This window comes from Myodes glareolus, chromosome 2, assembly GCF_982192425.1.
Source record: "Myodes glareolus chromosome 2, mMyoGla1.1, whole genome shotgun sequence".
Lineage (NCBI taxonomy): Eukaryota > Metazoa > Chordata > Mammalia > Rodentia > Cricetidae > Myodes > Myodes glareolus.
The window spans coordinates 116,718,075-116,733,884 of record NC_142027.1 but is presented as its reverse complement, the minus strand read 5'-3'; the positions used below and the strand labels follow the sequence as shown (position 1 = coordinate 116,733,884).

At 43.8% G+C, this 15,810-nt stretch overlaps 1 protein-coding gene across 1 annotated transcript; it reads right to left on the bottom strand.

Moving 5' to 3' along the window:
* Positions 1-5,282: 5,282 nt before the first annotated feature.
* LOC125400046 (uncharacterized) lies at positions 5,283-14,540 on the bottom strand. The gene is given in 5 exon segments (XM_048433722.3): positions 5,283-5,470; positions 5,473-6,857; positions 9,513-9,608; positions 10,464-10,590; positions 14,237-14,540. Coding segments are annotated over 5 exon segments (1,689 nt in total). The 5' UTR covers positions 14,279-14,540; the 3' UTR covers positions 5,283-5,431.
* Positions 14,541-15,810: the final 1,270 nt, after the last annotated feature.

The following is a 15,810-nucleotide window of genomic DNA, read 5'->3' as shown; positions in this document are numbered from 1 at the left end:
TTCTCAGGTTTCCAACGTGAATCTGTGTTCACAGCCAAGCCGCCTCTTTGCCGTTCTCTTCCTCCTCCACCTTGGGCTATCACAGTGCTGCTCTGTGATGTGATGATGATGAAGGTCTCCACTGTGACATGTCGGTCACCTTATGACAGACACAGCAATGCTGAGCTGCAGCGACAGCATTCTGGACTGTGGCTTCACGCTGCTCCACTTCATCCGGAAGAAACATCGGAATGTGACAGCACGGTGTTGCTAGATTGTGACGTTACAATATCCCACTGTGCCAATACCACAGTTTATAGTTCCATAACAAAGCTGAATTGTGCAGTCAATCACAAGGCTCCGCTTTTGTCATGACAGTACCGAACTATAACAAAATTCTGAACTGTGACACCATATGATGTATTGTGACATCACAACGTTGAATTACAACATCACAGTATTGTATTGTGACAGGACAGTTTTCCCTTGTGTTGTCTAATTTTCCACCGTTACCATGTCATACTGTAATATGCTGAACTCTGGCATCACAATGTTCCATTGGTGGTGTGACATCATGCCAAATATTAACATCACAGTGCTCCTCTTGTACGTGACAACTCTCTGTGACATCACAGAATTGAAATGAGGAACTGAAACATTCTGTTGTGCACGATAAAGCTCCATTGCATCATTGCATCGTGACATCAATGCATAGATGACTGTTACCGAGCTCAGTTGGCATCGTCTTCTTGCTATGAAGAACCTGATCATGGCTGCTTGGTTTTGTTGTTTGGGTTTGTGTTTTGTTTTGGTTTGGTTTGGTTTGCAGGAATGTAGAAGACTTCAGAACTTAGGATTAGAAAAGTGGTTGAATACTGCATGAAGACCCCAACAGTTTTAGTAGGAGCCTAGAAGACAGAAGTGTTGAGAAAAATGTAGACAGTAGAGACTCAGCTCAAGACATTGCAGGGAGGAACAAGAACTCTACTGGCAATTGGGCTGGCAGCTATTTGTATGAGATCTTGGCAAAGAATCTGACCACTCTGTCCATGCCCTGATAATCTGTGTGAGGCCACGTTAGAGAGGAAAGGCCTAATTCTTTTTGCAGAGGAAATTACAAGACAACATGGCATTGAGTCTAAGTATGGCCATTACTGAACCATATCTGCCTGCATGCCACCATGCTTCCCACCTTGATGGCAACGGACTAAACCTCTGAATTGTAAGCCAGCCCCAATGAACTGTTTTCCTTTATAAGAGTTCCTGGGGTCATGTGTCTCTTCGCAACAATAAAACCCTAAGATGGGATATTAGGACTATTATAGAGAAATGACAGGCTCTGCATCAGACAGAGAGGAAGAGGACCCTTGGGGAGACCACCACTTCAATCTGGGGAGTTTTCTGACCCTCGAAAGCATAGAAAAGCTGGTGCAATTGTAGTCGAAGTGGCGAGGAGTCCATTCCAAGCTGGTAGCTGAACTTGGCCATATCATCCATGTGGTACTGCTTTTAAAGACTGGTGATGCAATATTCTGAAAATATCTCTTACTTTCTTAGAGACTGGTACTTTTTCTGAACCTCACAGCCAGAGTTAATAATATACCTTGAAGTCACTTAAGACTGAGAGCCTACAGTGCACTAAAACTGTTTGTTTAACCTACCTTAAAGGGAAAAATGTAATAATCACCCTTACTTGCCTGGGATTTCCTGTACAATCAACGTTTACAATAGTAGCTAAATGCATAGCTGTAATTTTAAGTTAATGTATTCTTCAGAGCTGCTGACACAGATAATGCATGTGTATCATTTGCCGAAAGCAGCAAACAGAAGTAGAAAGCAACTTCCTAAAAGGTACCAGAGAGGTTGAGAGGGAACATTTATGCACAAGGGTGGAACTCAACACAGGAACTCATGCAGAGGCCACAGAAGATGCTGCTTACTGGCTTGCTGCCCACGACTTGCTTGGCCTGATTTCTCTTTTTCTCTCTTTATTTTCTTTTACTTTTTATTTGACAGGGCTCTCTGTGTAGCACTGACTGTCCTGGAACTTACTCTGTAGACCAGGCTGACCTTGACCTTAGTCTGCTTTCTAGTAACACCCAGGACCACCATTCTAGAGGTGGCACTGTCCAGTGTGCTAGTCCCTCTCACATTGGTCACCAATCAGGAAAACATCGTACACAGGCTAATCTGGTGGGGACATTCTCTGAACTAGGCTCCCTTTTTCCTGGTGATTGTAGCTTGTGTCGACAAAGACTAGCCAACACAACTCTAGTCCTTCAACTGCTAGTAAAGCTTCTCCATAACCTTAGCACACCCTCAGGGAGGACCCCACACACCAGGCAGGTGCCACTCCATACCCCCTACAAGAAGATTGCCAACCTGGAACTTCCCCCACTGACAGCTCCGGCCACAGTCCTCATCTTAGTTACACATCTCACAACCCTCAACGCTCTCCATCTCCGCCACTACCACACTCGCCCTGTAGAGGCAAACCACCATGTCCAAATGTTCTCTGCACACACACACACTATACACACACACACACATGTAGTGGTATTTCATTTGTATTTTAATAAATAAGGCTTGCCTGAAGATCGGAGGGTAAAACAGTACCACTCATCAGCCTTACAGACCAGGCAGGGATGACACACACCTTTAATCCCAGTAGTCATGCTAGTTTGCCATAAAAACCAGGCGGTAGTGGTGCACGCCTTTAATCCCAGCCCTAGAGAGGAATATAAGATGGGAGCAGACAGCTCTCAGATAGTCTCATTCTGAAGATTCCTGGAGGCAAGGTCGCCATTCCGGACTGAGGTGGAGGTGAGAGCCAGTGACTGGCTACTTTGCTTTGCAGGTCTTCCTGTTGAACCCCAATTTCTCTGAGTTTCTATTATTTGCACTTCATTTGGCACCTTCAAGCTTCACTCACACATACATGCACACATACATGCACGCACACACACATGCACACATGCACACTTCAAGCTTCACGCACACACATGCATGCATGTACACTTCAAGCTTCACGCACACATACATGCACGCATGCACACTTCAGTTGTCTCATTCTCCCTATCAGGCAGGACACATTACTCCTCCCAAAAGCACCCTTGGTTTTGTTACTGTCCACTGGCTTTGTTGTGTGATGTTTTACTATTTTAGCTTTTGGGGGGGCCCACCATCCAGCTCCCAAATAAATCATACATGGAGGTTTTTTCTTACTTATACTTGCCCAGCCTTAGCTTGTTTTGTTTCTTGACAGCTTTTCTTAAATTATCCTGACTACCTTTTGCCTGTGGGCTTTTATCTTTCTCTATACCTTTCTTTACTTCTCCATGGCTTGCTGTGTAGCTGGGTGCTGTGTTGCTGGGTGGCTGTGCAGCTGGGTTCTGTGTAGTTGTGTAGCTGGATGGCTGTGTAGTTGGGTGGCTGTGCAGCTGGGTGGCTGTGCAGCTGGGTGCTGTGTAGCTGTGTGGCTGTGTAGCTGGGTGCTGGGTAGCTGGGTAGCTGTGTAGCTGTGTGCTGGGTAGCTGGGTGCTGTGCAGCTGGGTGCTGTGCAGCTGGGTGCTGTGTAGCTGGATTGCTGGCCCCTGATGTCCACCTCTCCTTGTTGTCTCATTCTCCATTGTCCCTTGGTTCTCCCTCTATTTATCCTCTCTGCCTGCCAGCCCTGCCCATCCTTGCTCCTGCCTCACCATTGGCCCTTCAACACTTTATAACTTCTTTATAATTTCATTTTATTCTTAATCATTTCCCACAAACATATGGTATTTCTGTAGTGCTCTTTCTAAAGCTTATCATTACATTGTGATTTGTATGTTGCCGTCAACACAAATGAATACCAACACTTCTGTGTCCTTTGTGCAGCTAAGGGGTGATGTGTGGATAAAACCCATATGATAAAAACATTATAAATAACTTACAACTCAGAAAGCTATAACACTATATATCTTCACATCCCTCATAATTTCTGGGTGAGTGTAAAAAGGATTGATTAAAGGAGAATCTTCAAATCTGCACATTGGTTTGAAGGATAAGGACACTGAGAACAGGGATTACCAGCCTTTCACTTTTCCTCAACAAAACATTACTAAGATTTGCTATTTACATACTCCAATAAGGTGGACTAATCTCAGTGACAAAATGTCAAGCAATACATATTAGAGATAACAAGACTCATGCACTCCATGTGTGCACTAAAATAAAGTTTGTACATAATATACAGTTTTTCAAAATCTATTTTATGTTCTCTGGAGAAAACAGTTAAAAACTTCTCAGAAAGAAGGTTTACTCTTCTGTTAAGATGGCCCATAGCTGAGCTTTGCACAGTTTTTAACAGTGAAGTTATTCAGTAGATTTGGATGTATGACAAATTCCATCTTTTCAGAGATGAGTTCAAATAACTCTGACACCTCTGGTGTATTTCTTTCCACCCCATTGACTAATGATAAGCAGAAGTCCAAAATTTTGGCACATTCTACATACTCAAAAGATTTCTGTCCTGTGCTAATTTTTTATGTACATCAAGATTTATTGAGGTATGGGCTGTCTTTAAAAAATCGATCTGAGGTATTTGAGAAAGCATTGTTAATATTTTTATTTAATGAGGGGATTTCTGGGACAGCATTAGACCCCTCTGAGGGCTACACACAGGACAGTGCTCTTTCTGATAGAATTTTCTGCTGGAAGAGCTGAGATCCAAGGCCAGGCCACATATCACATCTGTAAGCTGTTCTCCGCTGTGGACTGTTTAGTATGGAGTAACCTCTACACACCTGTTACGAGTTTCGGCACACTTTACACTTGGAGTGTCTCCCTCACATATGAGCCTTTCGGTGTGAGCTAGAGATCCAGCAGTTACTGAAATCCTGAACTGCATATATAGGGTGTTTCCCCCTTAAGAAACATCTAGTGACAAATTCCTACTATCGAGACTTCGCCAAATGCTATACACTGCTGGGTTTCACTAACATGAGTTTCCTGGTGCCGTTTCAGGCTGGAAGGAGTAATAAAGGCTTTGCCGCACTCCTTACACCGATAGGATTTCTCTCGGGTATGAATTCTCTGGTGCCGATTAAGCTGGAAGGAGAAGTAATAGGCTTTGCCACACTCTTTACATTTGTAAACTCTATCTCCGGTATGAGTCCTCTGGTGCTTCGTCAGGTACGCAGAACAGTTGAAAGCTTTGCCACACTCCTTACACACGTAGGGCTTCTCTACAACATGGACTCTCTGGTGCTTACTGAGATATGATGAGCAGTTGAAGGCTTTGCCACACTCTTTACATATGTAGGGCTTCTCTCCCGTATGAACTCTCTGATGTCGGTTCAGCTGGGAAGAAAAATAATAGGCTTTGCCACACTCTCTACATTTATACAGTCGGACGCCAATATGAATCCTCTGATGTTTAGAGAGATAGGAAGAACAATTAAAGGCTTTGCCACACTCTTTACACACGTAGGGTTTCTCTCCAGTATGAATTCTCTGATGCTTGGTAAGGTATGAAGTGCAGTTGAAGGCTTTGCCACATTCTTTACACATGTAGGGTTTCTCTCCACTGTGGATTCTCTGGTGTCGAATCAGCTGTGAAGAGCATTTAAAGGATTTACCACACTCTTTACATCTATAGGGAATCTCTTCGAAATGAATTTTCATGTGCTGGATCAAGTATGAGGAACAGTAAAAGGCTTTGCCACACTCTTGACATTTGTAGGGTTTCTCTCCTGTGTGGATTATCTGGTGTCGAGTAAGTGTTGAACTATTATTGAAGGCTTTGCCACATTCCTGACATTTGTAAGGTTTCGCTCCAGTATGAAGTATTTGGTGTCGAGTCAGGTTTGAGTGGTATTTGAAGGTTTTGCCACACTCCTTACATAGATAAGGTTCCTCTCCAGTATGGATTCTCTGGTGTCGAATCAGCTGTGAGGAAAGCCTAAAGGGTTTGCCACACTCCTTGCATCTATAGGGCATCTCTTCAAAATGAATTTTCATGTGCTGGATCAAAAATGAGGAACAGTAAAAGGCTTTGCCACACTCTTGACATTTGTAGGGTTTCTCTCCTGTGTGGATTATCTGGTGTCGACTGAGAGTTGAGCTATTATTGAAGGCTTTGCCACATTCCTGACACTGGTAGGGCTTTGCCCCGGTATGAACAATTTGGTGTCGAGTCAGGGTTGACTGATACCTGAAGGCTTTTCCACATTCTTTACATTTGTAGGGTTTCTCACCAGTGTGGATGACCTGGTGTTGGGTAAGAGATGAATGTTTACTAAAGGTCTTGCCACATTCCTCACACTTGTATGGCTTCTCTCCTTTATGAATTATCTGATGTTGACTAAGGGTGTGACTTCTCTTGAAGGCTTTGCCACATTCCTGACATCTGTAGGGTTTGGCTTCAGTATGAATGACTTCATGCTGAATGAGAGTTGAATTATATTTAAAGGATCTCCCACAGTCTTCACATTTATAGGGTTTCTCTCCAGTGTGACTGATCTGGTGTTGAGTAAGTACGGAATGTGTAGTGAAGGCTTTGCCATAGTCTTCACATTTGTAGGGTTTCTCTCTCTTATGAGTCATCTGGTGCTGTGTGAGGTTCCTGCTTCTCTTGAAGGCTTTGCCACACTCCTGACACTGGTAGGGCCTTGCAGCAGTATGAATGATGCGGTGTTGGGAGAGGATGGAGCGGTATTTAAAGGCTTTGCCACAATCTTTACATTTGTAGGGCAAATGCCGCTCAGAAGCTGAATCATCAGTGAAAGCTTTGCCACGATCTTCACATCTGAATGGCTCCTCTCCACTGTGCACACACTGATGAACGGTACACTCTGCATGCTGATCACAGGCTTTTGCGGAGTCATTACAGTCACACAGATTTTCTGGGGAGAAAAGAAGACATACAATTTTAACTGTGGGGAATGTTTGCCATCCTGTTGTCTGGAGGACATGTCTACTTGCCATGGTATTGAGGTCAGATTCAGAAACAATCCACCTTAGCGTAGTACCTGAGGTGATTTGTTATTTGGATTTTTTGCAGGTGTTTCCTCTCATTATACCCTAGGCTCTTCACAAGAGCAGGACAAAAAAAAAATTCTTCCAAAATATGATAGGGAGAAGATGCGGAAAGTATGACCTTGACAATATGCATTAAAGAAAAATAGAAATGTAGCAAGCCTTCAGATACCAACCAACCCTTACTTGACTCCAAAGCTTTTTACACCAGAGCAAAACCCTTCAAATATCAAAAATGTGGCAAAGGCTTCAATAACAGTTTGATTCTGAACTGACACCAGAGTTCACCTGGGAGAGAAGCTCCACACACACCGATGAGTGTGAAGGCTAGGAAGCACTTCACAGCCAGAATGCAGCAACTGTGCACAACAGAGAACCCATTGCCGGCTGAGACCAAGAGCTACGGCATCTCAGAGCACAGGCTAAGAAAACTATATGTTTAAGTAAATGTTCACACTATGTCTGGAAACATAACTTTCCTCTTAAATGAAATTTGTTTTTTAAAAAAATATATTTATTTATTTATTTATTTATTTATTTATTTATTTATTATATATACAATATTCTGTCTGTGTGTATGCCTGCAGGCCAGAAGAGGGCACTAGACCTCATTACAGATGGTTGTGAGCCACCATGTGGTTGCCGGGAATTGAACTCAGGACCTTTGGAAGAGCAGGTGATGCTCCTAACCACTGAGCCATCTCTCCAGCCCTTAAATGAAATTTGGGTAATTCTTAAGACACAACTGTTCCATGCTTTTATTAAGAACCTGAACAACTGAAATGTAGCTGAACCAAACATTCCTTTGGAAAAGAAATTTTAGGAATGAAGAATACGCTGTAAAGTGAGATTGTCTTTGGGAAGGGCTCATTTTTCTGTCACCAGCAAATTTGTTTTCTCTGTACCAAAATATACACCTTTAATAAATGCAACAAGTAGCTGTTGTTTGGTTTGTTGTGGTTGTTGTTGTTTGGAGACGAGGCTTCACTGGATGGCCCAGGTATCCTGGTACTTGGTATGGAGCCGATGCTCACCTTGAACTTTCCATGATCTTTCTGCTTCATGTTGATCTTACAGGTGTGGGCTCCTGCACACAGTTAACCACCTGTCAATTCTTTTCTACATCCAAATCCAGACATAGGTACTTAAGAATCCAGCACACGTGTAATGAACATAGGAAAATCATTACTGAGGCTGGGAAATAATGTGTTGGAGAGAAAATGCTGGTGTAATGAAATTCTTAGCTTTTGCCAATTTGAAGTCAAGTAAGGGTTGGTTGGTATCTGAAGGCTTGCTACATTCCTATCTTTCTTTAATGCATATTGTCAAGGTCATACTTTCCGCATCTTCTCCCTATCGTATTTTAGAAGAAATGTTTTCTTTTTTGTCCTGCTCTTGTGAAGAGCCTAGGGTATAATGAGAGGAAACACCTGCAAAAAATCCAAATAACAAATCACCTCAGGTACTACGCTAAGGTGGATTGTTTCTGAATCTGACCTCAATACCATGGCAAGCAGACATGTCCTCCAGACAGCAGGACGGCAAATAGAAGAAGCCCTCCATTTTCCCACAGGCAGCTGCTGAAAAGCTGGTTACTTTCCTCGTCAGTCCCAGCTCTGCACCTCTGAAAACAGCACTCTACTAACACCCCAAACAAAAGCTGCTTCCCCCATCATCTGCTCTCTTGGGAGAAGAAAGGAGAACAAATGTATATATCTGTGAAGTGTCTGACGGTTCCCTGACAGGGAATTCCAGTGTCTCCCGTTCCTCAGTGCAGGAGAAAATAGGTATCCTTTGGACGGCAGGTCAGAATGGAAACACTGAACCTAAACCTAAGTGATCATTACAATATCAACAAGATGGTATTACTTCAGATGATCCACCAGAGAAGAGGGGACTAGAGAATCTTTTTGTAATGTATGCATGTGTTTGTGTACAGGTATGTGTATGCTGAGTGTGCTGCTTGCAGAGGCCAGAAGGGGGCAATGGAGCCCTGGATTATGGGAGCTTGTGAGCCACCTAACCTGAACATTGGGAACCAAATTGGGGTCCTCTGCAAAAGTAGGACTCACTCTCAATCACAGACTTCCTTCTAGCCCAAGCCTAAGGAATCCTAAGCAGAAACACGAGTAAGTGTTTCTAGCAGACAAAAATAAAACCTACAGAAAACATAAAACAAAAATCTACTTGAATGACTAGTGAATTCTACATAGTTCAATGCTGTACCATCTGGATAGTCCCAGACCACAGAAATGGCAACAGCTGATAGGTCTTTCCATGGCCATTGTTTGAATTTGTTATCTGTATATGTAAAGGTTATGCATCTGGGATGGAGAGATGGCCCAACAGTTTCAAACATGTGTAGCTCTTCCAGAGGACCCAGGTTCAGTTCCCAGTACCCACATGGCAGGCAGCTCACAACAATCCAGCTCCAGAGGCTCCTGAAAAATCATCTCCACTGAAACAGGCCTTCCCAGCCCCCACCTGAAAGCATGACTTCTTCCGGTGTCATTCCTACCGACCTGGGCACATGGTTCCTGACTCTTGTCTCTTCACATTCCAAGGCGCCTGTCTCTGTTCCAGCAATGAGACCAGGTAAGGCTTACACACAGTGAGACCTGTTTATTACAAAATAGAGAACAATGTTCAGTTAAGAGTCTCCTAATAAGTAATAACATTTCTCTGACCATACTTTGCTAGGTGAAAAGAAGAAACATAAAAGGAGATATCAGGAAATGATTTCTGATTATTCCCTGCCACACACATTAGAATATGTCTGCTGGGTGGTGGAGGCTCACACCTTTTATCCCAGCACTTGGGAGGCAAAGACGGGCAAATCTCCGAGTTCAAGGCCAGACTAGTCTACAGAGTAAGTTCCAGGCCAACCAAGGCTATTCAGAGAAAAAATAAATATATGTGTGAGGGATTTTCAACTTGGAGAAGCTGAGCGTCACTTGCACACATGACCAGCTCAGAGCAAATGGGTTTGAAGACACAGCCACAAGGCTTTGTGCTGGCAACTCTCTGGAGTTACCACTGGTCTAGAGCACTGGGTCTCAACCTTCCTAGTGATGCAACCCTTTAAACAGTTCCTCGGGTTGTGCAGACCCCCAACCGGAACATTATTTTTGTTGCTCCTTTGTAACTGTAATTTTGCTGCTGTGATGAATTGTGATGTAAATGTCTGCTATGCAGGAAATGTGATATATGACCCTGCGAGCGAGGGTCAAGACCCACAGGTTGAGAATCACTGACCTAGCATGAAGAAGAAACACTTCCTCAAGAAGGGAGATTTCAAAATAAATTCAATTAAAATGATCTTCTCCAGACCATCAAACCTCTAAATATTTCTCTTATGCATAGGAATGCCAACTGCCTTCACACAAAACAGAAGCCCTTGAGACACAGGCTACAGAGAAGGGAAATCAGATGTTGAGAGAGAGCTAAGAATTCTGTAGACGAGAGATCCTCACCCAGGGAGACAAGGTTCCTGTAATTCTCCAACATCACATCCCTATACAAATTCCACCGAGCAGGGTCTAGGCATTCCCGCTCCTCTGGGGAGAAATCAATGGACACATCCTTGAATGACAGCAGCTCCTGAAATACAAGTCAATAGCACAAAGAACTAAACACAAAGAAAACAAACAACCCAATCAAGAACTGGGCTAAGGAACTGAACAGAGAGAACGCTCTCCAAAGAAGACATACACATGGTCAATGAATGCTTTTAAAATGGCTCAATGTTCTTAGCCGTCGAGGATATGCAAGTTTAGTCCTTTGAGATTTCGTCTCCTCACAGTCAGAATGGGTACAATCAAGAGAACAAGGGACAGTGAGGATGCGGAGCAAGGAGATCACCTGGTCACTGCTGCTGGGAGTGTCAACTCTATAACCCCTATGGCAGTCAGTGTGGAGGCTTCTCAGACAGCCACAGAGAGACCACCACATGTCCCAGCATAACCCAGAGGGCTCCGTGTTCAACTACAGAGACACTTGCTCATCTCTGACCATGGATGCTCTATCCTAAGAGCCAGGCAATGGATCCGCCTAGATGCCCACCAGCTGAAGAGTGTACGGTGACAAGGTGATGCGTGTACACAGAAGTATTTTACTCAGCTGTAAAGAAAATGAAATTTGCAGGGAGATGGACGGAATTGAGAAACATTATACTGAGGTCCAGAAAGACAAACACCACATGTTCTCTCTAGGATACTACCCTAGCTCTGAATTTTCAGATCTGTGTACTTCACTTGGGGTGTTTGTGGAGGTCAGGAAACTAGATAGAGGCCGCCGAATTGGATGAGGCCTTAAAAACACATAGGACATAAAAATAGCAGGGGATATAGGGACAGCACCTCCCCCAGTGGGCTGGGCCTTCCACATCAATCATCAACCAAGAAAATGCTCCAACCTTGCCTACAGGCCAATCTGATGGGGGCATTTTCTAAACTGGAGTTCCTGCTTCTCAGACAACTCTTGTTTATGCCAAGTTGAAAAAAACAAAAACAAAACCACCTACCTAACCAGGGCACTGTGTTCTGATTCGCAAGTGGTATTGTAAGAGCTGGAGAGATAGCTCAGCGGTTACTGCTCCCTACAGAGGGTAAAGGCACTTTTGGCCATGATTGACAGCTTACTGCTCCCTACAGAGGGTAAAGGCACTTTTGGCCATGATTAACAGTTTACTGCTCCCTACAGAGGGTAAAAGCACTTTTGGCCATGATTGACAATTTGGGTTCCATCCTCAGGACCCACAAGGCAGGAGAGAACCAACCCCTACAAGTTGTCCTCTGACCTCAAGCATGCTGTAATATGCACACACAACTCCACGTGTAAAAACACACACACATGCACACACACACTCTAGCGGATACAAATTAAATGTTATTTTAAAACTTTAAACTTAAGGGGGTAAAAGGATTCTAAAATTTATACAGAAAGGCAAAGACCCAGAAGAGTCAGCACACCGCAGATGGCCACGAGCTAACTTTAATGGATTCGGCAGGGGAGTGATAGGAGCTCCAGACTGCAGTGAAGAAGGGTAAACCCATATACCGTAGGGCTGTCTCCCGTCAAGAGCTGTGAACTGAGACAGCTGTGGCGGAGAACAAACAGAGCGTCTGGCAGATGCTGCTCACTCATCTTCAGTACGGTCTCTTGTGAGAAGTTTCCATACCGCACAACCACCCCAGAGAAACTCAGAGAAGGCCCAAGATGCCAGCAGAAACCATTTCTATCATATCTTAATAGTTTTAAAAGCGAGCTCTTCTTCTCACCACCCACAATGAACAGCAGCAACCACGTAGCCATTTGACCCACGCCTTTGGTGTTTACGCTCACCTGAAGTTGAGGCTTCTACTTACTAAAGCACATCATAGCTGACACATTATACCTAATGAGAAAACCTTTACCCTGGGAAAGCACAAAAAGTGAACCAATGAAAGGCCATTTTCAGTACACAGATGTCACCATCAGTCATGCAGCATCCCAACTACTAGAAATACAGGCATGTACAACTACACACAAATATGACCAATTATTTCAAAGTGCATGTGGCGATAGAAATGACCAGGAGATCAGTAAGTCGGGGAAGTTAAATACTACAAAAAGAGGAGATTTTGGATCTTTTTGGTTTTTGGTGAAACAGGGCATTCTTAAACTTCGTGGCGTTTACTCAAGCAGGCACTAGAATGGCACTAGTCTCATCCTAGAATGAGAGGATGTTCGGTCTGTACAAAAGCGCATTGGAGATTTGCTGACATAGTCACAGAACACAATAGAGACCTGTTCTACCAGAGGGCCCAGAGATGCAGGATATGTTTTTGCAAAGAAGAGAATGCTGAAACTCACAGTCTGGTGATATATCTACAATGGGTACCTATTGCCCTGATGTCAGACATGAAAAAAAAAAAACTGAGTGACCCCAATTTTCCAGCCTTTATTCAAGGGACTATATATGAACTCCCAAGTTTTGGGAGCAAAGAAGGTAAAGATCTCCCTAGATCTCAGGCAGCGGGTAACTATAAGCATATGTATGAACATATCCATGGGGTAGTTATAAGTGCAGAAAAAGGGGTTAAAAAAAACAGGTTCTTGTACAGTCCTAGAAATCATTTGTAGTATATGCTTCCAGGAGCTCCATAAAAGCATAGATTCTAATTTATTTGCAACAGCAATTTAACACAGCCTTTAGAAAGGCTGTTACAAAAGAGATAACCAGTTGTCAGAAGGCATCAGCAAAAACAAGAAAATTTCTAAACCAGCCTGGGCTACATGAAGCACACTAGAAAAAAAAATGACAAATTTACTGTGGGAATCTTTTTAATAACGTGAAAGCTCTTTTAAAAAAAAAAAGCTAAAACTGATTTGCTGTATGATCCAAACAAAAGTCACAATACAGAGTAAGACGACCAGGATGAGGACATAGTTATATTACAGTAGCCAGTGTGTGTAGAGAAATGCAGTGCCTTCATATAAAATATAGCAAAGGTCCCCCTCACCCTCTTGAGATCCGGCCGCTCCCCTTAATGGCTGCATGCCCACAGATCCACCATAGGACAGAATCCGGGGACTCCCCTTTACTATACAACCCGAGACAGGGCAGCTGGGAGCACCTAGTACCAGCACTTGCTGTCAGAAAGTATTGAAATCCAGTAAAAAAAAAAAAAAAAAAAAAAAAAAAAAAAAAAAAAAAAAAAAAAAAAAAAAAAAAGGAGGAGGAGGAGGAAATGAAGACACGCCACCTCTGAAAGTCAGCCAGGAAAGCTCAACCCAAAGATAGCATGATAAAGGGTCTGTGCTTAGAGAAGATGAGCGAAGTGTGACATTAAAAGTTTTATCAGGTGGTCTACTAACTATCCTGTGCTTTCTGCTCCAGCGCAACAATCACGAACACAAACCAAGCCCTTTCAAATTTACCACTGGATGTGGCAGGGGGCGGATAAAAAGCACAGAGTATGCTTGAAATCTACGCGGGGACAGTTTAATGGGAGACAGGAAGCTGGCGTGGGAAATACTTAGGAATTCACTGTCCTGAATGGAAGCCGCTCATAGACTAGGATGCTCAGAAGGGGGCTCAGCCCAGTGCTCCTTCCTGTCAGGCGGAGCCGGGTTGTCCCCACGATCCTGCCATCCGGCTGCCAGCCCTCGCTGAGAGCCGACAGGGCTGCCTCAGAATGAATCCACCCGCGACTCCCGCTGACGCCGAACGGCTGCAGCGGCAGGAGGCCGGGCCCCGACTCACCATGTCCGGATTCCGGAACCAGGAATTTCCGCGGTGTCCCATTCCGGCGTGTCCGGGCTCGCGGGTTCCGCAGCGTACCGTTCCGGGGTCTCCGGGTTCCCGTTCAGGAGACCCAGTCCCGCGTGTCCGGGTTCCGCGAGGTTCAGGAGTCCTCCTGTGAGGCCGAGTGATGAGGTCACGGGCTGATCGGCAAGAGCGAGACTGGAAGTGCAGGCTGGAAACGGACTCCACCTTGGCGGATCCCACACAAAGCTAGTCGAGGCTGAAGCCCATCTCAGTCTAGTGGCACGAAATGGAGAGGCTTCCGGGCTCCCCAGAGCCTTGACTGACAGTGCGAATACCACTTGTAGGCTGAGCAAGAACAAAACGGCAGGTCTTTGCTGTACAGGTTTTTATTTTAATGATTTATTTTATTTTTAAATATTTTTGGCAATCCTGAGAATTTTGTACAATGTATTTTGACTAACTTTTGTGTATTTTGCATTCCCTTGTAGTTGCTTCAAATCCCTATTAAATATCTGGCATTTGGAGATTATAATGTTCATTTCTGGCCTTGTGATAAACAACTGGCATGTTGACTTGATGTCCACTTTTTTTTTTTCTGGAAAGAATACTCTGATGAATACAGAATCTTGTTTAATACAGAATCTTATATTGACATTCCTTTTCTCTGAATTAAAAGATGTAACTTCTTTTTTGTTTGTTTGTTTTCCCTTTTGTTTTTTTTTCTTGTTTGTTTTTCAAGATGGGATTTCTCTGTGTATCCCTAGATGTCCTGGAACTCACACTCTGTGGATCAGTCTGGTCTCTGCCTCCTAACAGTGCTGGGATCAAAGGCATACGCCACACCCACCTTCATATTTAAATTTCTACTCTTGATTAGACATTGCTCTAACAATGGTTTTCTATATATGTATTCATTTTGCATCTTTCTCAATTTTCAGGTATTCTTTGGATCGTACCAGTTTGACTATAGTGTGTGTTTTAGGGTTACAGTTGCTGTGATAAACGCCATGACCAGAGCAACCTGAGGAGGAAAGGGGAAATTTGGCTTCTGCTTCCACATCGCTGTTCATCACTGAAGGAAGTCAGGATAGAAATTCAAGCGGGGCAGGAACCTGGAGGCAGGAGCTGATGCAGGGGCCGTGGAGGATGCTGCTTACTGACTTGCTTAGCCTGCTTTTCTATAGAATCCAGGATCACCACCCACAATGGGCTGAGCCCTCCCCCAGCAATCACTAAAGAAAATGCCCCCACAGCATTGCCTGTACCCGAGTCATATGGAGTATTTTCTTAATCATGGTTCCCTCTTCTCAGACAGCTCCACATTGTGTGAAACTGACCAACAAAGAAGAAAAGAGAAGAAGGAAGAGGAGGAAGACAGCGACAACACAGTGGGCTTTGGGGGATTTCAAATCCTAAGTCACACAGATCAGCTTTCACGGAGAAAAACAAGCTGACTGGAAATGAAAGCCTCTTAATGAGATGCAGATTAAGACTTCATTACTAAGAGATGATGTACAGAGAAGAAGAGTCACATAAATAATGGCTCTCAAGGAGGTGAAGTAGGATAG